The 23470-nt window shown below is 39.3% G+C and overlaps 1 protein-coding gene across 2 annotated transcripts in view; it reads right to left on the bottom strand.

The window, feature by feature from the left end:
• Positions 1-76: 76 nt before the first annotated feature.
• RAI14 (retinoic acid induced 14) overlaps positions 77-23470 on the bottom strand; it is an 84598-nt gene continuing 61204 nt past the window's right edge. For both annotated transcript variants that reach the window (XM_026087274.1, XM_026087273.1), the window contains exons 4-18: positions 17797-17885; positions 15982-16046; positions 13722-13779; positions 13134-13204; positions 11579-11685; positions 9460-9638; positions 8739-8767; positions 7634-7720; positions 6915-7001; positions 6244-6295; positions 5786-5904; positions 3734-5254; positions 2533-2682; positions 985-1050; positions 77-760 (exon numbers count right to left, since the gene is read on the bottom strand). In XM_026087274.1, the coding sequence (XP_025943059.1) occupies positions 683-760; positions 985-1050; positions 2533-2682; positions 3734-5254; positions 5786-5904; positions 6244-6295; positions 6915-7001; positions 7634-7720; positions 8739-8767; positions 9460-9638; positions 11579-11685; positions 13134-13204; positions 13722-13779; positions 15982-16046; positions 17797-17885 (2758 nt within the window). In that variant the 3' untranslated portion in view covers positions 77-682. The remainder of the gene's footprint in view (positions 761-984; positions 1051-2532; positions 2683-3733; positions 5255-5785; positions 5905-6243; positions 6296-6914; positions 7002-7633; positions 7721-8738; positions 8768-9459; positions 9639-11578; positions 11686-13133; positions 13205-13721; positions 13780-15981; positions 16047-17796; positions 17886-23470) is intronic.

Raw genomic sequence — 23470 nt, forward strand, 5'->3', positions numbered from 1 at the left:
ATACTCAAAACCTGCCTGGACGCGATCCTGTGCAACGTGCTCTAGGTGACCCTGCTTGAGCAGGGGGTTGGACTAGATGATCTCCAGAGGTCCCTTCCAACCTCAACCATTCTGTGATTCTGTGATTAATCTTAAATAATAAAAAGTGTAGCTGTCTGACGTTCTGGCTCACCATAAATATCTACTTCTGCTCATTGCTGCAAGGCTGTCCAAACTCTGCTCTGCCAAAACTGAATATAGCAAAATGTCAGGAATCTGAGTCCCATAACACCAAGCAATTAAATTCCCCAGTAACAAGATGCAGCTTATAAATAGTACAGGAGACCTTATGGAGAATTTCACCTTTACCCAGGCAACATGAGTGCTTGCATCCAGATTAGCCTTCCTCTATTGGAGGAAGCTACGAAGTACTTTCAAGATCAATGTGACATGGAGTGGCCTAAGTAACAAGTTTGAAGAACATACTTGCATTTTGGATATGAAAAGCAGGCATGTGTTATTGCACATGTGAATGCACATGGAAAGTGGTAGAGATAGACAAACAAATCCACCTCACAAACAGCACAACAACAACAACAACAAAAAGCAGCAAATTGCCAATTTTAAGTCTTATGTTAAGGCAAATCTAGATAAACACCCATATCAGGATTAATAAAATTGGGGAGTTATGTTTGGTTTTTGTTTACTTTTTCTGTGACTGGCTTTTGCACATTGATAAAATTTGTTTAAGCACTTTCTGGACATCTTCATCCATTTGACCCTAAACAAGGAGAGAAAGAAGGAAAGAATTAAATTCAAGCATCTCACTACTCCTTAAGAAAATTTACTATTTTCAAGGTATATTAAGTATATCAGTTTCCCAAGAGAAAATTGCATTAAATTTGTGCTTAAATAGTCAGACTAACAAGGGAAGTTCTTAATATTTGCAGAAGAAACATTTCATTAAAATACCAATACTGCCTATCTGATAACACACAGTCATACCTGCACAGCATAAAGAAGATGCATCCGGTAAACTGAGACAATTTCCTGATGTTGTTTCTTTGTTTCCTAGAAAATAGTTAAGCAGAAAGTCATGGAGCACTCAGAACTATTCACTTCAAAACATCACAACTAGATTTAGGGAGCCCAGGGAAATTGCAAGGGATAAAATAGTGTCTTATGCATATACAGAAAAACAGCTCAGAGACAGTACTGTGTTGCTGGCCATCCAAAACATAGTTTGCTGGGAAGCATAGTCCACAGAAATGCTGTAATTCTACCCATCCCAGTGAACCAGATATTGAGCTGCAAAGACGTGCAATGAACCCATACTCTACACTATATCAGAAACCCAGGGAAGAGGAGGTGCTTACAAAGGTCTTAATCCATAAAATCTTTGACTAGTTACTACACATTCGAACAAGGAAAGTCAACCCCCTTTCCTGTGATCACAGACTGCCACATCCTGAAAGCCATCTCTCCACATGGACACGAAGCTGTTTGGAAAGCTAGCCTAACAAAAGGCAAGAACTGTACAGTGCTGCTGTAAATCCTAGCCACTCTCCTAATGTGTTGCATATCTTTGCATTTCACACTATTCACACTACTTTGCTGGTCCTTGAGCAGCCGGAGATGGAAGCACCTTAAGGACTTTGTGGATTGGCACAAGAAAAAGCCATGGGCCTTTACACTGACAGGACCCAGTGTTTAACTGTCTACCTATTTGTTTCCTTCCCCCCACTTCAAGGGAATTTTTCTGGCCTATATGCCCATTAACTCCTTTGTCTGTTGGGAAGGGTAGGAAAGCAGACACCATGAAAGCCATTTAGCATGTTGGGCTGGGAATTTTCCTTTCAGAGTAACTCGAGAGCTCTCAACAAAGACTTCTGCTGGGAAGTACCTCCTTTTCACTTTCTGCAGTGGATTAAAATGCTTCTTTGAACAGGCAGGCTCTTGGAAATAGCTATTATGGCTCAGCCCAGCTTAAAAGACTGGGCCTTTTATGTACAAACAAGTATAATCTCAAAACGCTAAGCAGTTTAGAAATTCAGAGAATAAACTGTGCTCCCTCTAAACAGATGGACCTGCTTGTCTTCACATTTCATGCCTTCAGTGATTATTTTCTTCCAAGAAGTCAAACATATTATTTGCTTAAGAAACAAAAAACTTCAGTTGATGATTAAATCTACACATTTCTGAGAAAAACACACAAAGCCACTGTACACTGGCTGTATCTTTCACAAATCAGGGTTTCAGCAGCAGGTCTGGCCACCACACTCCACTACAAGTACATTAATTTGATCTATTGATCTGAGGGAATGTATTGGGGACAGTAGCTTTCTTTAGTTAGATTTTATTTCCTGACAACAATTCTGAAGTAACATGTGGATTCCTTAAAAATATTTCAGACCACTATAGAATTTCTGGATAAAACTTCCTTTTCTTGTACTCATTAACATTGCTCAAGTTTAAACTGGGCACAGTCAGGAAAATCCTGCACCTCTTGGAAGAACTGGAAATAACGGTGGGTTTACGAATTATCACACTTACAGTCAGTTGGTTTTGCAACTGCTTCACTTGTTGCTGTAATGCCTCCAGCTGCTGGCTTTGTCTTTTGGGGGCACTGGTTGAGTAGGAAAGCTGAGAAAGGCTGTTCAATGCTTCTTTTAATTTGCTAACTTCCTTGGACATCTCATTGATCTAGGGAGGGGAAAAACAAGTTCTCATGAAAAGATGTAAGGCATACTGCATTCTCACAGGTGTCATCTAGGGGGAATTTGTGACTTATCTTTAAGAGTCAAAAAAAAAAAAGAAAAGATGAAAATTCAATGGCCATGCAAGGACGTTATGTAAGCAAAGGGTTACAAGTGCTCCTCTTTCCCCTGCTGAAACCCGCTATTCACACAACGGTGCCTGGGAGCAGTTTTGGCTCTGCAGTGCCTTCCCCCAACCTAGCGTGACACTTCCCCCCAGGCGGCAGCTTACAGGTCTGGCTTCTCACAAGAACAAGGATGTCTGCAGATAAACTGCACCTCACACATTAATGAATGAAAGACACCTTGATCCCTCCCTTTCAGCACCGGTCCCTGCAACCTGCTTGCCTCTCTGCTCCTAGCCCAGTCATTCAAAGCGTATTCTGTGTTCTGAAAGCCAGCTACATTTATGAACAAGGATTGCATTTACTGACTTTACAGACACTGCTCCTGAACACAGGATAAACATACCAAACCTAGGTCAGTTATCCACAAGCAGCAGAATACACAGCTTTTGTAAAAGAAATTTGTAGTGACAGACTCGGTAGTTACAGAAGGAAAAGAGTCAAGTCATGCTGGTGTTGAGGTGCTTCAGTAAACTCAGAATGGTGAATTTTTGCTCCTTTCTGATCCTTTATTTTTATATGGCTCCTTATGGAGTGCTTCCTGCTGTAAATCCTACTTTGACTTCAGTTGCCTGAATACTGTGAACCCAACCTGAGCTGATTTTAAAAGAGGTAAATTGAAAGATTATGTACATCTCCACGGGAGAGGAAAGCAAGTGTAAAGTCAAACATGTTGAATAAAATCTTCTTTGGTTTTAAGAACTGAAAGACAGGACTGTGGCATCTGAATTGTTAGAAGGGCAAACAAACTCAAAAGTTACTCCATTCTGTGGCACTTGACCCAGTATGGTGTATTAGGTCACCCACGCACCATCCAACATGTTTTGCAGTCTGAAGTCACGTATAACCCCTCCTCTGTAGTGAAACACTAACCTTTTTATCTTTATCCTCTTCTAGTTTTGATGAACTTTCAGAATATCTTTTCATTTCAAGAAGATCTTCTTGAGCTTGATGGTACTTTTGGTGAAGTCCAGTTACCTCCTGCTCCTTTGCTTCAAGCAGAGTATGCATACCTTCTTTCTCTTCTTTCAAATGCAAAACTTCATTTTTCAGTTGTATAACATCTAAGGACACATTTTCCTTCTCTTTGATTATATCCTTCAATTTGGATGACAAAATACTAACTTCGCCTTCTAATGAAGACTGGAGTTTTTCATAAGTAGATCTGGGTACCATTGCTTCATTAATCACAGCTTTTTCTTCCAGTAATTCCTTCTGCAGGTTTCTTACTTCACTTTCCTTGTTGGTAAGCAGTCCTCTGAGCTCATTTATTTCTTCCTCCATTTCCTTTAAAGTACTTCTGAGTGCATTCATCACCTGATGGTGTTCAGTAATTGGCATAGAGTTTTGTTTCTGAGTGTCTATCAGTTGCTTTAACTCTTCTGCTTCATCTAATACTTTTGTGTACTGGGATTTCATTTCCGATAACTCATTCTCAGCTTTGTATTTCAAAGAATTTGTTATCTGCATCAGTTTCTCATGCTCATCTCTAGGAATGTAGTCCAAAGCTATATCATCTAGAGTTTTTCTCTTCCTATAATCTTCAAGCTCTGTTTGTGCTTCTTTGTACAACTGAGACAATTCACTAAGTTGTCTGTTGAGCTCATCTATCATTCTGCTCATCGTCTCTTTCCTTTCTCCAGCTTCGGCACTAGATTCCAACTGTGTCTGGTTTGTCAGCTGATCCTGTAGCCTTTTAATTTCCTCTTGCCCTTCTTTGTATCTCTCAATCAACAATGCTTTCTCTTGGTTAATGTTGTCAATAACCGAACAATATGTATTCTTTATTTCCTCGCATTCTTCCACAGACATTGGCACATTCTGCTCTCTTTCTTCAAACTTTTTCTGCAGCTCTCTCACTTTCTCTTTTTGTCTTTCATTTTCCTCCAATGCTCTCTTCAACTCTTGCTTAAGCATTTCAAACTCTTCGCATGTAACCTTCAACCTACTCAGGTCAGAACTGATTTCTTCACTTTCAGAGGAAATGAGACCCAGTTTCATTTGCCTTTGTACATTCAAAACCTCTTTCACTGCTTCCTCATACCTGTTCTGAGTTTCTTGGAGCTTTAGGTTAAGATCAGAGCCATTTTCTGAAATGTCTGTGCTATTTAAATGGTCAGTGTCTGGGACTCTAGACTGGACCTGAGCCTCTAAGTGCTTTCTTTTGGCTTCAGAATTCTCTAATTTCCTCTGCACATCCTTTAAATCTTCCTGGAGGTACTTTATTTTTATGTCACTGGGGCTTGCTGGCTTTTCTTGAATTTGTGTGGCATTTAATGAAGACTTCAGTTCCTGAGCTGAGAACTCACTTCGTCTATCTGCTGTTTGATCAAACTCTGTTTGGGTTGAATGAAAAGAATCTATGGTAGAATCTGCTTCTTTAGGTGTTCTTTCCTGTGTAAAAAGAAACCAGAACAACTGCATGATAAAAACAAATGTATGATCATATTTGTTACAAGAGAATAAGCAAGAAACTCTTGCCACATCCTACAGAGACGGGCAATTAAAGCACCATGGGATAAATTTTTAGAATAACTCAGAACCCAGCTGCTCCCATTTAGTCATCTACAGTCAAAGAAGGCAGTAGGTGCCAAGCTCCTTTGATAGTCTGGGCTGATCTCCATAAGCTAATAATCGAAACTATGCAAATTAAAATTCTGCTAACACAACTGCTAACAACATATTTAAGAATGTGGTTATCATAATAAACAAAGATATTTGGTAATTCATGGGAAAAGTGAGAAGATCAAAACACTAATTAAATCCTTTGAGGCAGAGTGTTTCCATGATTTTCTTACTAATACAAGCCCTTTAAATTATCTTTGCAGCACATCTCTTTAAAACGGTAAGCAGTTCTCTGTTCTGCTAACAGATCTAAGACTAACAGATCTAACAGATCACTAGAACAGCACAAAAATACACCACCTGTAATTTGTCCTGTAGCTCCTTATTGTGTAATGTCAGAGAGGCGATTTTTGCTTGCATCATCATAAGTAGATCTTGCTGGTCAGTGTCAGAACTTACATCCAATAAACTATCAGCACCTTGGGGGGGGAAAAAAATTCAAAAACTTTCAAAAGCTGAACTGATCCCACAGCTTGTTACATATTCTGCCTTTTCAAATTAAGCTTTTTGGTTCCATGGCCACTAAGCATAGTGAACAAGAGAACTATTCCTAGATTTGTTTTCCCCAAAAATGTGTTAACTTGCTCAGACAAGCGGGAGGTTTTGGTGGAGACCTGCAAATGAAATTACAAAAAGTTACTCCCTATTCGTATTGTGGCTCACAGTCTAAGTGAAAGAGCAGGGCAGATTCTGACCAGACTTCAATGTTCCATACCACCAAATTCAAAAATAAGGATTAAGGTTATCATTTACTTCACCTGTTGTGCTGTCACTCAGTCTGTCTTTATTATTCAGGGAGCTGAATTCTTCCTGTTGAGACACCAGGAGACAACACGTTCACAGAAAGCAGATGTAAAGTTGCACAGTTCCCAAAAGATAAGTATAGAGCTGGATGAAGCATATGGCCAATACTTCAAAATCTGCTGAAGGCATTCAGCTGGGCAGTTCTCATTAAATGTCAATGAAATCGGGGCAACTATTCTGCAGACAGTTTGGAAAGCTGCCGTCTTGTGATAAGAAAGTGCAATATATTTTAATTATTTAAAAAGGTGAAATCTTCAATACCATGAGGTAAAGATCAGACAAAACACACTCAACCATTTTCTTGATGTCTTTTGGCAAAAGTGTCTCTACTTTTTGTATCGCACAGTGCCACGTACTTCACTGGTATTAGGTAATGAGCTCCCATAACATTAATATTTACTTTCATAATCATATTGCTAAGTACTAGTTTATGACTAATTCTACTACATACTTATTAAACATAAATGTAATTTACAAAGAAAGTATGGATTACTTTGAAATAGATTTTGATTCCTTTTTAATCCTCAAAATTCAGCTAGTTAATTCACAGGAGACTCTGCACTCAGAAGATAGATGATTAAGGTACTGTACTTTCCTTCCCATAGACTACTAACAACCGTGATACCTTGCACACTTGGTCAGCAAAGAAAGCCTGTCCTTTTCCAGTCATGGGAGTTGAAGTTGATGAGCGTGGAGAGGACAAATCACTAAGCTGTAAAAGATTTTATATAAATAAGTATATGTATGTATACATGTGTGTACATGTAACTACCGCTGCCATGTACCCACATATATACTAAAGAGTACTCTTCCCTGTGCTGCAATAAGTCACAACTCTGGGTTAGTATCAAAGAGCAGGTCTAATTATTCAGTGCTCTTTTGAGCCAGTAGTACATGTACAGTATAGCTGTGATATGGGTAACATTTCTGTTTAACCTTAAACATATTTGTTAAGCTCCATTTTGATACTATATCTATTTATGTATTTTATTTTCTTATATATTTATACACATATGCACATAATGTGTATGTATATATGTATATTTAATATATATATATTTACTTATGGAAGTCAGCAAAACCAGGAGACCTTCAACTTTCAATGGAAGAAGCATCCATATAGTAATTTATACAGTTGTATTTTAGCGGATGCCATATTTCAAGTAATTTTCACTCTAACCAACATGTGTCTTTATGGTATCATCTCAATGTCAGAGAAAGCACTCACGATATGACAGGTGTAGAAGATAACAACGATAGAGCAAATCCAGCCTACATCATTCACATAAAGCTCAAAATACTTCTTACCCCCTAAAAGCATCTCAAAATTGGTCTTTTCTTTACCTGAATAGGACTGATAGGAGGAGGTGGGGCTTTGCGTTTTTTTGGAGTTCCACTTCTTTCTGAACTTAATTTAGAGCCTTGATCATGCTGAAAGTTTCACCAGCCAGAGAAGGTAGGTTTGTTAGTTTGGTTAGTAAAGTCCGAGCAAGTTGTTTTATAAAAAAAAAAAATAATAATAATAATAATATAAAATCCCACATGAATATCAACTTTAGCAGCTCATGCAGTGTCTCATCTTTTTTTTTTCCCTACGCAAAGACTACATCTTGATTAAAACAGAGATATCAAACATGCCTGACAACAAGACTCTGTCCCTTGGAATACATGCTTCAGTGAAAACAAACAAGATTTAGTGAAAAAGCACAAGCTGACAATAGGTTTAGCACTAGTGATCTTAAATTCTTCCGTTCATTCATAGCTCAGTCATGCCGTTCTTAACAGTACTATCTTTCCTCTCCCTCAACTTCTGCTTGGTCTCCCTGGAAAACCCACCTCTCAACTCAGAGAAGGAATGACTCAACGCATTGCACCCTCATCCACTTTCCGGCCACCAGCAGGACTACAAGATACCTGCACTCCAAGTTATCATGACACTAAATAAGACATTTAAGAAATGTATTTATCTATTTAATTGCCTAAGCCTGCGGAGATTCTCACAAATGTGGGTCTTCAGTAAGATGTAACCAAGGATAAAGTTCAGTTATCCCTTTTGGAAATGCCGAAACCTTTTCTTGATTGTATTCTCTATACTTTGAAGTCACAGGGAGTCCTAGAGCCGAGCTCCTGCAGTTACACACGAGAAATGGGCATATCTTCCCTGCATACACGTGCGCGCACACACACACGATTTATCCTCCCTTCCTTTTCTCACAGTGGGGGCTGCTGTCACTGCTGACTATTACAGAGGAAAGTTAAATTTAAAAGTGATGTTTCTGAAACTCATTCCTTAAATGAACAACAAAAATCTTTCACACTACAAAATACAGTTATTGGTAGCACATCTCGCTGTGGCATTCACTAGTGCTTGTAGACATGTCAATTACCACTTCCACAAAAAGTTACAAGCCTATATAGCCTGAGTATTTTTAAACAAAAGGACAAATACCTGCTTTGTTTTAGTCGGTGACTTTGTATCTGTAATGCAGAAAAGAAGTGGCATTAAGAACGGCTATCAAGGAAAAAGTTTTTTGCCATTCCTGACCAAACTCTCAGCTCCACTTCCCACACCATAAATGCTTTGTTTGTTTTTTTAATTCCTGTTTGAAATCTGAGCAATATACATTAATTTTCACACCCTGTTTGAACTACCTACTTTCTCTGCTTCTTTTTTTGTTTCATACTGAGATAAAATTCAAAGGATTGTGACATTTCTGCTTCTACTATAGTCTCTCACCATTCTTTCACATTAGGTTCCTGCTTTGGAAACTCTTTTTAGCTTGACCATAAAGCCCTCTCTCTGCATTACTTCCTTCTCTAAACCTCCCCCTGAGGAGCTAAAATGTTCCATTTATTCCTTCACATAACAACAGAGGATCTATTCCAAACTGCATAAAAGACTTCACTACACTACTACACCAGCTTACCTTTTCTTTCTCAAAAGTACCTCTTTCTGCCCTGCTCAGCTCCTCATCTCATGCTAGTTATTACCATGTAAGCTTTTTATGGCAAAGACCACAATTTTCCGTTTCCGGAAGACTCAGCCAGGCCATCTTGAAGATGGCTTTTGAAATTTTTTCAAGCTTCTTTATGAAGAAAATTTCCTTATTGCTAAACATACAGCTAGCCAATTCAAAGTGACAAACTGCAGATCAGCATCTCTTACATACCCACATCCTGAAAGATCTTTGATGAGAGGAGATTCTGGATCCCTGTATTCTCGGAGAGCTTGGAGTAATGCAGGGCATTCTGTCCAAAGACATCTACTAAACTGACATCTGCACCTTTTCTAAGCAAGACTTCCGCAATGTTAAGGCTACCAGCTTCACAAGCCACCATCAAAGCAGTTCTGGACAAAACAAACACAGCACAAAAATGTCAAGACCGTATTTTTTAAGCAGCAGCTCTTTTTTCGGGAAAAAGTGTGACAGTTACGGAGCAATGAGGTCCGAGATTTTATCAACGTGTATATTGACACATACCTTTAACTCTCATTTCTCCTTACAACCACCTGCTCTGCCCCTCCTCCCCTTCCCTACACTTCTCAGCTTGACCTTCTACAAAGACCTGTCACGTTTTGCACCCATCTCCAAACATTTCTAAAAACGTGTTCCCGAGCCCCAACACAGGGCAGCTGGTCAGTGTCAGATCCTAGAACAAGGGTAGCACCCAGAAGGAGCATGCTACATTATCTGTGCTTTTCCAAGGGACTGTACAGAGACATACAGAATAATTACAAACAAACAAACAGAAAAACCCACCTGTCAAGCATGCTCTAGCACCCCTTTGCTGCCTGGCAATGACAATCTCATCTCAACCCGAAAACATGCCTAACAGGTTGGTCAAGTTCCCTGGCAAACACATTCCTCAGCATAGTTATAAAATAGAAAGGCTACTACTGTGACCATGTTTGCTAGACATTACGACAATCATTTCACTGATAAATTAAACACTCTAAGTGTGGCCAAGAAGCGAGGCCTGTGGAAGTGATGGCTGTTGCACTGCTGTGCTAAAAAGTAGTGTCAAGTGGTAACTTGGGTAACATTGCCACAGTCACAGGCATGGTTTTAGATGACCAAAATAATTAGTGTTGTCTGGACAAGACAGGAAGTTGGACATGCCATTTTCAAACATTCCCCCAATTAAAGCTTCTTCTAATTAAAAACATGAACAATTGTGTGAACAGGAGATGCAAGACTAATCTCCTTAGCAGAAGGACAGTGGAAAAGGAAAACGGTATATTCCATGTTGTATCATTTTCTTTGCTTCTACAGACAGCACTAAAAAAAAAAAAAAATCCAAGTACTGTCATATCTATGACAGAAATGCTTTCATTCAATCAAGTAACAAAATCTTAACACTGTTGATCAAACACTACTTAGCGAGAGGAAGGCAGAGGTCCTGGAGTGGTCAACACCATGTTCAAAGCATGGATGAGGCAGTTCAAACCAACCAAGGGGATAAAGGAGTTTTCTTTAGAAAGCTTAAAAGAAAGACCGCTCTAATAAACTTTGGACTGATATAAATCAAGTTAAGGCCCAATCTTATCAACCTATGTGTTGCCAAAGAACAATATGGACATTGTATCTTATATAATAATCAAGATTGCAATCAGGTGTAAGTGCCAAGTAATCTCAACAACCTGTTTTACTTTTGCAATTTCAATAACTGTTTATAAAAGTCCAGAATTTTCAAAGACTGTGGAACACAGTCATTATCATCAAAACAAGTGTATTTTTCACCATAGGATGTTCCTGTTTGAACATAATACTCTGATGCCTTAGATGTCTACTAACGCAATAAATCTCTAAATGGCACCTCTCTGAGAAGGCAGCATCTCCACTATCAAAGTTTCACTGTATTTCTTCCTGCTGCTATCTTGCATATCTTGCATCTGCGGCAGCATTATAGTAGAGAAAAGAGTCCCCATGGATGTCACTCAAGAGTAACACAGTTTTAGGATTTAAGTTGGAGAAACTATCTCATGTCAAGAACAGAGCAGCATTTAAAACTGGGACATTTACGAGATTTACAAATGGCATTTACACTGCTCTGGTAGCCCTAGGATGTTGTTATAGGTACATCTAGTTTATAGTTACCTAGTTTCCATTTCACATTTCCCTTTAGCCAGAATTCTATAAGGCTTCTCAACAATCAGGGTACGCTGTCTGAATACAGGAGGCATTAATTCACATAGCAACAAGCATTTTAGGAAGGATTCAGGAAGAAAGCTTCATTTGAGAGTCAGTCTTGGGAAAGAATTAACATGGTGATGTTAGTTTGCTGTACCTTCCATTTTTGTCCCTAGTGTTGATGTCTGCTCCACGATCCACAAGGTACTTGCAGACTTCCGTGTGACCATTCTGTACTGCAAGCAGAAGAGGTATGTTCCCATCCTAGGAACACATTTAAAACAACTATGAACTGTAATCCATCCACTTACAAATATTACTCCAAGATTTAAAGTTCAGCTGTAAACTTTCCCTCTACACAGCACAAGCAAGGCACTATCAGTATATTTTCTTTGTGCAGCATAAATGTAGCTGGGCTTACTTTAACTCCTTGCTTGAATGCTGAGGATGGTATTACACAGCAAAGCATTAGGAATAGGAATGCCTTTTGTTCTCTGCAATCCTTTTGCTATTTGCTTAATGCTATAACATGATGATTTTGAAACTGCAATACCTTTGAATAGCTTCACAACAAAACTGAGAATTTTAACTAGACACAAGGCAAAAATACAACATTTCATAGAATCACAGAATAGCTTTAGTTGGAAGATACCTTTAGAGGTCATCTAGGGCGTATCCCCCTCTGCCCTCAACCCAAAGCAAGGCAAACTTCAAGTTAGTTTATATTGCTCAGGGCCTTGTTCAGTCAAGTTTTAAGCATCTCCAAGGACAGAGATACCACAACCTCTTTGGGTCCCAATTCCAATGTTTGACCACCTTCATGGTGAGAAATTTTCTTCCCTACAACCAAACTGGAATTTCACAATTTGATCCACTGCCCAACTTGTGACTGTTGCTTGTCATCCTTTTGCTGTGCACTTCTAAAAGGGGTCTGGCTCCCTCTTCCCTATAACCTCCCATGAGGTATCTGAGGACAGCTGTAAGATACTTCCATAACCCTCTCTTCTTAAGACTGAACAAACCTTCTCTCCCTTTCAAATGTTTCTGCTAGAAATTACAGGTCTAAGCTTTGTGACAGATTCTTTACCAGAAATGCCAAGTAGGAAGGAAACAGATCAGAGTCAAAAAAAACAAAGAAATCCAAAACAAGTTGAATGTTTTTATGCCCAGTATTTTGTCTGAATTCTGTCAGGTCCCCTCCCTTTATCATTAGAGAGTTTTATTCCAGGCAATTGCATAATTCCCAAAGATAGACCTGGTTGTTTGTAGCCACTTCATAATGCTCAGTGTAATGACTCTGACCCTTTAGGCTACACCAAGTTTATTTTTTTCCCTTAGGTCTATCACATTCTGGCTGAGCTTTATCAGCATTTCACAGAACTTGGCCACATAATGGGTCTTCTCCAAAGCCAGTGAAATCAATGGGAAGACTTTTATCTAATGTATGATAGGTTTTGAATATATCAGAATGGATTCTAGCTCCTTGTAACAATCACTCAATTTAATAAACAGCAAATCTTGCCTTTACTGTGTTAGAGGGTGATGTGCTTCTCCACCTCTGCTATGGCAAGCCACAAAAGGAAACTTTCTCTGGCAGAGAAATCCAAGATCAAATATAAGAAGAGTACTGCTTTGAAGGGCTGCACCTGAGACTGACTGGAGTGTGGGGGGTAAAAACTGCTTTGAATTGCAATGGGATAAGATGTACGTACCAAGTCTTTGACGTTAATTGGACATTTGTGTTCACACAGAAGTTGCACTACCTGAAGACAACCGCATGCAGCTAAAAAATAATAAAAAGAAATACAAGCATGAAAGTCCATTAAACCCCATTTTTGAAATTTTGCATGTGCAAGAGCGAACCTCTTAACTGTACATTATGTTGAAATTCACTGTTCACGGTACTTATCTAGACAATATCTGAAAATTGTTAGTCATCGGGATGGACATGCATCTCAGCTACTCTTCAGTTAATCAAGGATATCTTAAATTTAAAAAGGTGAGCAAGCTTTCACTGTCACATTAAAAATGCAGACATGTTGCAGCAAATCTAAGACACCAAGCTGGAAATAAAATTAAAGATTAGTCAACGAAAGATAGCAAAAAAAAAAAAAAAGTGACAGACTAGAAATAAATCCAACTTTAACATAGCTTGCCATTGTGTCAACTATTTTTCCAGTCAGCAGAAGGAGATTTACCAGATTTATGCAATTAGAACCTAGAAAGCTCCAAGAGGCTGAAGAGCTAAGTATAGCAAACACAACAAAATACATAGCACAAGTTTTCAATAAAGAAGTTACCTGCATAATGTAAAGCTGTTTTCCCAGAGTTGTCAGTGCTGTCTGCTGGGCATTTACACTGCAGAGTACAGAAAGGAGAAGAAAAAAAATAATTAGAGAAACACCAAGAAAATAAAACATATGTTTGAGAATAGTTCCATGAGCTACTTCAGAAAACCCAGTGAAAAAAAATATTGATAAAAAAAGGGACAGCTTTCCTCTCCACCAGTGTCATCTCTCCTGTCTTGGTAACAGCTTATACTGAAGTTACAGAAATATTTCATACAGAGGGAGATATACCTAAAAAAAGTTACAGTTTTAGAACACTTTATATTAGGAAATCAAAAAGCAAAGAATCTCTCTCTACTACCCCAGAAAAGCTTCATATTTTACATTACAAAAGAGCTAAAGCAACCATGCTCTAAGGCAATTAGTCTGAGTTATTGCAAGTCTTTGTCAAAGGAAATAATGCTTCATTTTCATTTGTAAAAACTAATGCCTCTACAACTCAGTTTTATTTTGCAGTATTTTTTAGCCAACAGCTGCTACTAACCAATCTACAATTTGAAATAATAAATACGAAAATATTGAATTACAAATCTTTATCAAGACTTGCTTTGATAAAGAAGATTTTAGTTTCAGTTTACAGCAAATAAAAAAAAGATACCATCCTGAAATAAAGGCTTTCTAAAACACAAACATTAGAGTTTGTTGCTTTCAAATGCAGCACTTACCCTTGTAAGATTTCTAGGTGAACAGGTTCAAGAATATTACCACATTCTATACAAAAATGCCAAGATTCTGCCTGTATAAAATAATTATCTAGCCTTTTTTAATTCAACTTCACCACATTAGACACTCCTCACACGTATAAACAGCTTACATCACATAAAGCCAGTCCACAGAAGTGAGAAAGTGATCCAAAGGGCATGAATAAATTGGAAAATGTTACCAGTTGTTTCGCACTTACGACAACATGAACATTTCTAAATACATTTGCAATGAAATCAGCAAAATACCAATGAAAGCATTGTGTGGTTGTAGCTGATAAGTGAATGGATAACAAATGCTTGGTATTAACAACACGTATGCGAATTAGTTGCACAAAGAGTCGATCACGCTGCTGCATGCGATACAATCAGTGACAGCTTGATGTCACTGTTTATGCTGTAAATGGGTTTGATTTAGAACTATTATATTTTTATAAAGAAATCCCAAAGAGGGGAGTCCTGGTGGTTAATGATGACCCCTTCCAAAGGTGCAGGAACAGGGGAGTCAGCTTGCAGTGAGTCTGCAGGTGGAAGATTGGACCCTGTATGGTCAGAGACATTGACAGAAGTCACAGGAGACAGTGGGGAGCCCTGAGGTCACTGGAGAATAGGAACTTGGAGGTTAAGATATAGGAACCATTCTCTTTCTACCACTGTGCTCTTGAGCAGTGCTATTTTGTATGCTCTTTAGTTCATCCATAGTCTTAGCCACAATCTCACTGATAACTCCAAGCTCCTCTGAAAAATCTGTTCCACTGCTCTGATCACCTCCATCACCAAAACTCACCTGGTTTTCTGAAAGGGAAGACAGCTGAGACGGACAATATCTCTCCTTGTTTGCTAGCACACATCTTCAGCCCCAATATCACTGAAATCTTCTCTCCATCTCTTCTTTTTGTTTTTCTTTTCTTTTCCCACCCTTTCTTTCTACCCCCTTTCTAAGCTCTCACTGCCCTTTGCCTCACTTCACTGAAGATTCAAGCATGTATGGTATTTTCCATATTTTATCATTTGAACTACTTCAGTTTCTTCTGTCTTTGACTCTAAACTTGACAGACATTTCTACAGTCAACAATTGATTCTTTTAAATCACACAGACAGAAAACATTCCAGTAGATCAATGCCAAAGCCCCACCACGAATGAAAAATTCTTTTTCCATGTACCTCTTAACCCACTTGCTTCCAAAGTATCTGACCACACAGACAAAAGACAGGAAATTAGACAGGAGCTGCACTCTGCTTGAATCCAACCCTGCTATGTCAGATCAGTCGCACAGGGAAAAACGAAGTTGCTGACCACTCAGCGAAGATACCACACTGCTCTCTGTCACCCATTCACACAGTGCCATAAAGGTCTTAAAGGCAAGCATCCTTCTTGATTGAAAGGAGAAAGAGAGCAACAGCATAGGACTGTTGTGCAGATTATTAGCAGGAAATATATGTTTCAATATCTAGAGAAGAGGAATCAAAGAAAACCTTCAAGATTAAAAAGAATTTAATTTTTACTTTACCTGAAGAAGCCTCTTAACGCAATCAGGGTGGCTGTTCTTTGCTGCAAGATGTAAAGCGCTGTGCCCTAAGTCAATAAAAACGAAGCAAATTAAGCATTCAATCACTCCAAACCACAGGAATAAACTCTTTCACGACAAAGGTAAGATTATGAATTGTCTCTCTTGTTCCTATCACAACACCAGAAAAGTAAAGATAGATAAAATAAAGTCCTGCATCAAGCAGAATATTGTTATGACTAACCGTTGTTCAGGGAGGTACCACAGAATAATCTTCATGTCTAAATTCATATATAGTAACCACACAAACACTGTGCCAAACTACCTTGGCAGAAGTCACTCTAAGATTGTGCTTTGTTTCTGATGAGTATGTGGAGAGATGCTGTGCAGTTACATTTTGTTTCTTAAAAAACAATTTTTCTCTATTCTCTCCCCCTTGGAGGGAGATATCTGTCAAGCGTCTTCATGATTTCTGCCATTTTGCAATGAAAAAGGAACCCAATGGTAAAAGCAAGAACAGCCAAACTCACTAGCTACCCCTAAAACAAACTTGTATCATCTGTGGATTGCACACGGAAGAGGAGTTAGAACACATACCTACTTTGGATTGCATCCTGCAGACTCCCTTTTCTGTTAATTTACTCAACTGCTGTGAGCTCATATTTTGTTATGTAATACAGTGATTTACTGATTATGGATTTATGATGAAAGATTGCAATATCTCTTCTAGTTTCAGCTACAGAGCAACTGTAAGTTAAAGAGGCCAAGACAGCAAAAGAATAAATTATCCATGAAAGGAAAAAAGAAGGAGCCAAGATTTAGTACTTGATGCAGACAGTAGAGCCGCTCGTGACAGTGGAACTATACAGAAACGATGGGACTACTACAGAAAAGGCTTTTCCTAAGAAACCAAATACTGGGGTGACACTCTTGGGAGAGAGCAGGCAACCTGTTACCATCCAAACAAAGAACTAATAAAACCTGAGGCAAAATTAAGTATGAATTCTGGATAATAGTCTATAATAAGGTACATATATTCTCTTATCACTATATGTATAATCTGAATAATTCTTCCAGCATCCAAAACACTTCCGTATGGAGGCAAATCATTTCACTTTCACTGTGTGAAAGAAATTCCCTAGGGCAGCAATGGTGGCAAAATGGACGCAGCGAACCCAGCATTTACACCTCATTACTGGAGAGACAGATTGCTGATAAGGTGACTGGGCTAGCAAACGCTGGGCACAGTTTCTACAGATGTATCAACTGAAATCTAGTAAAACGAGTCTGTTTCAAAACAAGCTTCCATCATTCTCTTAGTGGAGCAGCAATTAAGGTATAGGACTTTTGAGGGCTGAAACAGCACGCTTAATAGCTCTTAGCTCTGCTTTGCCCTGTATCAGCTCTTTTCACTATGTCACAATCCTGAGGAAATGTCTTACTGCAATTCCTGTACAGTTAATGGGGTTAATAGCTTAGATACACATAAAAACAACACGTTAAGATCTTGATTTAATCTATGCAAAGCCTCAAATGAAATTAACAAAAAGAGTTTTTAATGTAGAAAAATCACGTGACTATTTTGCAGCCGGAGTCCAATGTAGTGCTGACATTTATACTGTTAAGGCAAAAGTTTCCAAGGGCTTACGATCTGCAGTCTTTACTCAGAAAACCAGGTACGTCTGAACCTGCAAATGGTACAACTGCTTTTCCTACATTGGGGAGGAAGAAGCAGTGCTGTTATCTGTGCAACCAAGAACTATATAGGCAAATTTAGTGTATCGTGTTACATGCGTAGAGAGGTCTAGAGAGGCATACCTGCACCATCCTGGGCTGTCACATCTGCACCGTGTGTCACCATGATCCTGAGGCATTCTGCATGCCCTTTAGTGGCTGCCAGGTGAAAACTGGAAGAGAACATTTATATGTCACTTTCTTTTATTAAGACATCATTTCTTCTTCATTCACAAACCAAGTGCTGGCAAGTTCTCTCCTCCATGTCCTTAGATCTTCTGGCACCCCTCCACTGCCTCCCAAGAAGATAATAGCCCTGAAAGTGAGAAGGCAAATTCAAAAAGCTTTTGTATTCTTACTTTTACACAGGTTGCTGTTTCATTAACCGATCCCATATACCTTTTGTGCTTCTAGTTCCACCCGATTTCTAAACTAACGGACCTAGAGATGTAATATATCCTTACAGAATGTCTGGCCTTGGGAAATTACTGGAAGAGACATTCACAAAGACTGACTTTGGCCTAGTCAGTCTACTCAGCCTGATCTCCCTCTCTCAGTGGACAAAATTTGGTTTCTCTGAAGGTGATTCAGTTTCTAAATTAACCTAAATCACTTTCTGCTTCTGAACTGTCCTTTACAGAGCTGATCCTTCTTCACTGCAGATGGAAAAATCAGTGTTTGTGAATACCCCTGGGGGAATCAAAGCTACTGGATATTTGTGAGTCTGTGCTAGAGACGCATTTTTTCAGCTTTTGGTTTTGCTTTTCGCCGCAAGCATCTGCTTGTTTGAACAGCACGAAACTGTAGAAGTTAACAACCACACCACAGCAGGACCCACACAACAGCACCAATTCCTAAAGGTTTAATTACAGAACAGACCAATGAAGTTATGCTGTATTCAAGCCTTTTTGGAGCTGAAGGTTCACCTTTGAAATCTTTGGCACCTCAAGATTCACAGAAGCAGTCCTATACGTATGCTGCTGACTTGCATTAAGATGAGAAGCAAAGATGAAGAAAAAGCTTTTGAAAATGGAAAAGTTTATATCCTCACGATGCATATCGTGTCTGCTCAGTTGAGTTTAAAGACATGAACACAGTATAGGTGGACATATTACTCCCCATGGTACTACTAGGAAACAGCTCTGCATATCAAGCTGATCTCAGTGGAAGTAAGATAAAAAACAAGTTCTAGAAAAAACACTTTCAATTACTATTAAATTGTGTATAAAAAGTTTGGACCTTCATGAACGTGCCCAAAACTAAAAAAGCCAGTATTCCAGGGATGTTTCCTTGTCTTATACAAGAGATGTTCATTTTTACCATCATGCACCGCTGTTAAAGGACCTTTCCCCTAGAATCTAGAGGGAGTGTAACAAATCACATAGACACACCAACTGCTGTATTTAAGAGTTTATATTCTGGACAACTGCTTCCTTTAAATGTTAAAAACCTGACACCAAAAACTCAGCCTGTGAAACTGGGAATAACAGGCATGGTTGAATTTCTGGCAGGGAGCATGTGAACTGCAACACTAGGTTTCTCTAAGGTGTAGACTTTTCTTTGACACCTTGAAAACCCAGCAAAGAAGATGACCTACAGACAAGACCAGGCAAAAAGCTGAGAATGAATGCAAACAGGAGAGCATCTGCCTAGACTGCTGTTCGAGTCTCCTGGAGCAGAGTCCTCTCTCAAGCAGAGCAACGGCCTCGCTTCCTCCAAGGAGCCCTGCAACGGCAGACAGGCAGCGCTCAAGTTCTGAACCATTCGCCGCAGATACAGAAATACCCTGTGTGCTCATCCTCACCCTTGCTCCTGCAGTAAACAAACTGAAGAGTTAACACTTCTGAGAACATAAAAAGCACTGCTGCCGGCTGTTCTCTAGGCATTCAAAAACAAAACTTTATGTACTTGGTGACCAATGAAAAGTTGTACAGACATTTTCCTTTAGAAGAGGAGGTTTCTCAGGGTCTGGGAAAACGGCTGGGGCCAGAGGGGTGGAAAAGGATTCTAATAAATTCCAACACCTCTAATTTAGCCAGCACAACATACCAGCAAATGCTGAAACCCATTTAGATACATTTGTATAGACATGCAATACAATCAAAGTCACTCAAAGAGAAGGAAGGCCACGAAGCACACACTTGGCTCACTTACATTTGACAATATTCGTAAGAATAATAAATACATGAATAATAATAACTGGCTAAATCTGGGACATTAAGGTTTTACAGACAGACTGTTTGTGTAAGATGGTGCCAAATGCAACAAAAATACACAAGTGCAAAAGAAGTTTTATTTAGGTAAAAACAGACTGCAAAGAAAGTATCAAAGAGAGAGGAAAAACTTAACTCGTTTCAGGCTCTGCACCCATGAATACATCAATCTCACCAATGCAAACGATTCCCATGGCAATTCTCAACAAGTCATCACATATACAGATGCTTAGTTTCAGGCTGCCAAAATTTTTGCAAGTAAGAAAAGACTGATTAAAAATATTGCTTCTCTCAAACGGATGGATGAAAGAAACATCATCTGTAAGCAGCATGGGCTGTGTAAAGACGAGAGAACATGTAAGGATGTAAGGATGTAACGAGAGCAAAAATATGGAGGCTATCTGGAGACTCCCATGAAAAGAGAGGACGATAAGGTTTAACTCAGGGTCAGTTATACAGTAGTCTAAGCCAAATTGTGTTGGGCTGCTAAAGCTCCCTCCCATCGCTTGCTGTGTACCCCCTCCCTCCCTCCCTGTACTGCTACCATCTCTCATGCTAGCTGATTTTAGAGCTAATAGCGCCCCCCTCCCCCTTTCTTCTTCTTTTTTTCTTTTTAAACTTCAGTAGTGGATACTGAGGGCTGCTGCGTAGCAAGGGAGGCTCTCGAAACAAAGAAGCCTGTAGATGTTTATTTCAGTACAGAGTAATTCTTTACCAGCTAAATAAACTTTCCTAAAATATTCGAGGCAAAAGCTGCAGGTTTCCAAATGCTGGAGTTCTCACCATCTGGAAGCCTTGAGCCGTGGTGCATTCTGCTTGCATCTTTCATGAATAAACTTCCTTTTAAATGAAAGCAAACAAGTTTTCCTCCCGCTTCCTGGTTGTGCAATGACTTAAGCAAACAAAAACAAACATGTAAGGCTTGATTTGGAGCAAGGGCCGCACTGAAGGTTAGAGTCTCACTCAGCCTAAAATCCCATTGCAGCATAGTTCATTTTCCCTTCGCAAAAGAGAAGTCTGTTGCTACCACTTACAGCTGAACATCTTGACAACCCAGACTGAACTGAACTGATTGAAGTAGATTATTTCATTGCTTCAAAACATTTCTAGGGTTCTCATGTGTCAGGATGGTTTTTTACTATTGCCTCCAGACCTTTCAATGGAAGAGAGTAGCAGCTACCCTTCCCAGTGGTTTCCAACTGGATCCAGATATAAAGCAAGTCTGCATTTGAAACCTACCTGTGCTGCAGCCAACAAAGATCAGTTGGTTGATACTGCTTTTATCCCATCAGGAATGTACAGGTCCCAGAACTACTCATTCCTTACCAAGATTCAATGAAAAATGGCATTCTTCAGGAAGAACATAAAGTCCAGATGGAGTAAACAGGCATGAGAGTAAAAGGGAACAGCAAAATTTCATTTGATTTGGGGTCAGCTGGAAAACTATCACCCCAGAGTCCTGGCAGGTTCAATTTTCCCTGCCCAGAAACCTCACTCAAATAACATTTTCAAATGCATTGATAGAGAGATGGTGTTTATGAATGCTTGGTGACTGAACAGTGCGTACAGCTGCATTTGACATCCCCAAACTAGTTGTAAACACCAGCTTTCTTACAGATAGGAGATAGCAACTGGCAAAGCACTTACAACTGTCCTAAATAAGCCCGTCCCTTTTTCAGGGCAAAGGATATTTTCCATGTTTTAGTTACAAAGTCAAGCTAGCAAGGGAATGGAGACTTCCTCAATCACTGTCTGACAGACAGAGCACAAGAGTTCAGATAAAGCTGGTCTTTGCTAAGAGGCTGAGAGCGAGTGTTTCCAGAAATTATTCAAATGCCAGACAGTCTAACTCATAAACAGAAAAGCATTGTAATTTTCACTACTTAGCTCATATCAAGCATTTCTTTACAAGTAATTTTACCACAGGTAGGAGAACAGAATTAATCCACATTTAAAGGTCAGTCATGTAAAAATGGGGCTAACTGAGCTTGTGGAGGTAATATTAGCAATAGACTAGGGGTCTGCTGAATCCGCGTTCTCTGCTTAACCATTTACAGAGCTACATCCTGCATAACTGATCACAATCCTCTTACCAAATGTTATTTTGACAGCTGGCTTAAAACAAGTGGGTGGTCCTTACAGCTAGGGAACATACCACAGAAGCAGAGCGGAACGTGATGAAGTAAGAATCAATAAACATGAAGTCTTAATTTAAAACACTAACCTTCTAGCACTAGGAAATTTTTATTTGTGAAAAGAAAAATGAAATAAAAAAAGAGCAAGATTATCGGTGGCTCCATCTCTGTTTGGCAGGGTCATGCTCAAGAGTTGCTCTGGGGTAGAATTAGTGATCTCTGCAGCACAGAACTGCTCCAGGGCCTGAAAGTAGCCTGACACGGTATTTACCAAAATCTACAGCAAATAAAGAATGTGGTTGAATTATGGATGCTAAATGAATAGAAAATGGCAAATACAACATTATAACAAGCATGAAACAGTCAAGCTCATATACAAGCCATATACTGCAACATACTATTGTTCTCTGCCATTTTAACCTGAGTGCTCTGAAAATATTTTAAGTGCAAGGATGTTTGAAATACACTATGAACTCACATACACTCATTGTCAAGGTTTATTTTGAGTAAAAACATCCCTCCCCAAAGCAGATCATTCTTCTTAATTTTCTAATGTACGTCAACTCTTTGTTGAATTTCAAAAAGTCTGACTTGTCTGCCAACAGTTTCATGATTTACAGTTTCCTGACTGGCCAATACCTTCACACAAACAAACAAGATGGATAAAATAAAGATACAGAGCTGCCTGGAGCCTCTGTAATGCTGATTAAAAAAAATACTGAAGTGCAAGACTTTCAACTTCTTCTGCTACCAGGCCAGGCAAGTGATTTGCCAAGCTATCTCAGTCAGGAAGAGACCCACTGATAATCTGGCTGCTTTTCTGCACTGAGTTGAACTTTTTACACATTTTGGAGGCAGCATCTGGTTTACAACATCTATAGTGATTTCACAGACACCATTATCCCTCAAACTACACTCTAGGCCAGTCAAAGCCTCAATTTCCACTTCAATAACACCAGCAAAAATAAAGATATTAGATGGTATCTGGCTCTTGATTGTTTTCCAACACAGGCTGAGCGGCAGAAGTGCTAGAGTGTGCTGACGTGGGTGAGAAAGGGCCGTGAGGACGACTAGAGCAGCATATTCTGTGCATAAGAAGTGCCTGCAATCACTCAAGAGCAAGTTCAAGGTAGTCTCCTCTGTCATGTAGTACAACGACCCCACAATTAGAGAGGAATAGTTTATTCTTATCTTAATGGATTGGGATTTTATCAGCAGAAAAACAATGACAAAAGTAAGCCTGTTAAACAAGAAACTTTGGACACATCCTGTACCTAACTCATAGAAAAATAGTCACCATCACATTTAAAGATGGGGAAAAGGCCCAGAAAGGTGCTGAAACAGGAGGCATATCTGCCTCCCTCTACCAACCCGGACAGGGCTCTCTGCGGAGCAGCAACTTTCTATTAT

The sequence above is a fragment of the Apteryx rowi genome, unplaced genomic scaffold, assembly GCF_003343035.1.
Source record: "Apteryx rowi isolate R43461 unplaced genomic scaffold, aptRow1 scaffold_71, whole genome shotgun sequence".
Taxonomy (NCBI): Eukaryota; Metazoa; Chordata; class Aves; order Apterygiformes; family Apterygidae; genus Apteryx; species Apteryx rowi.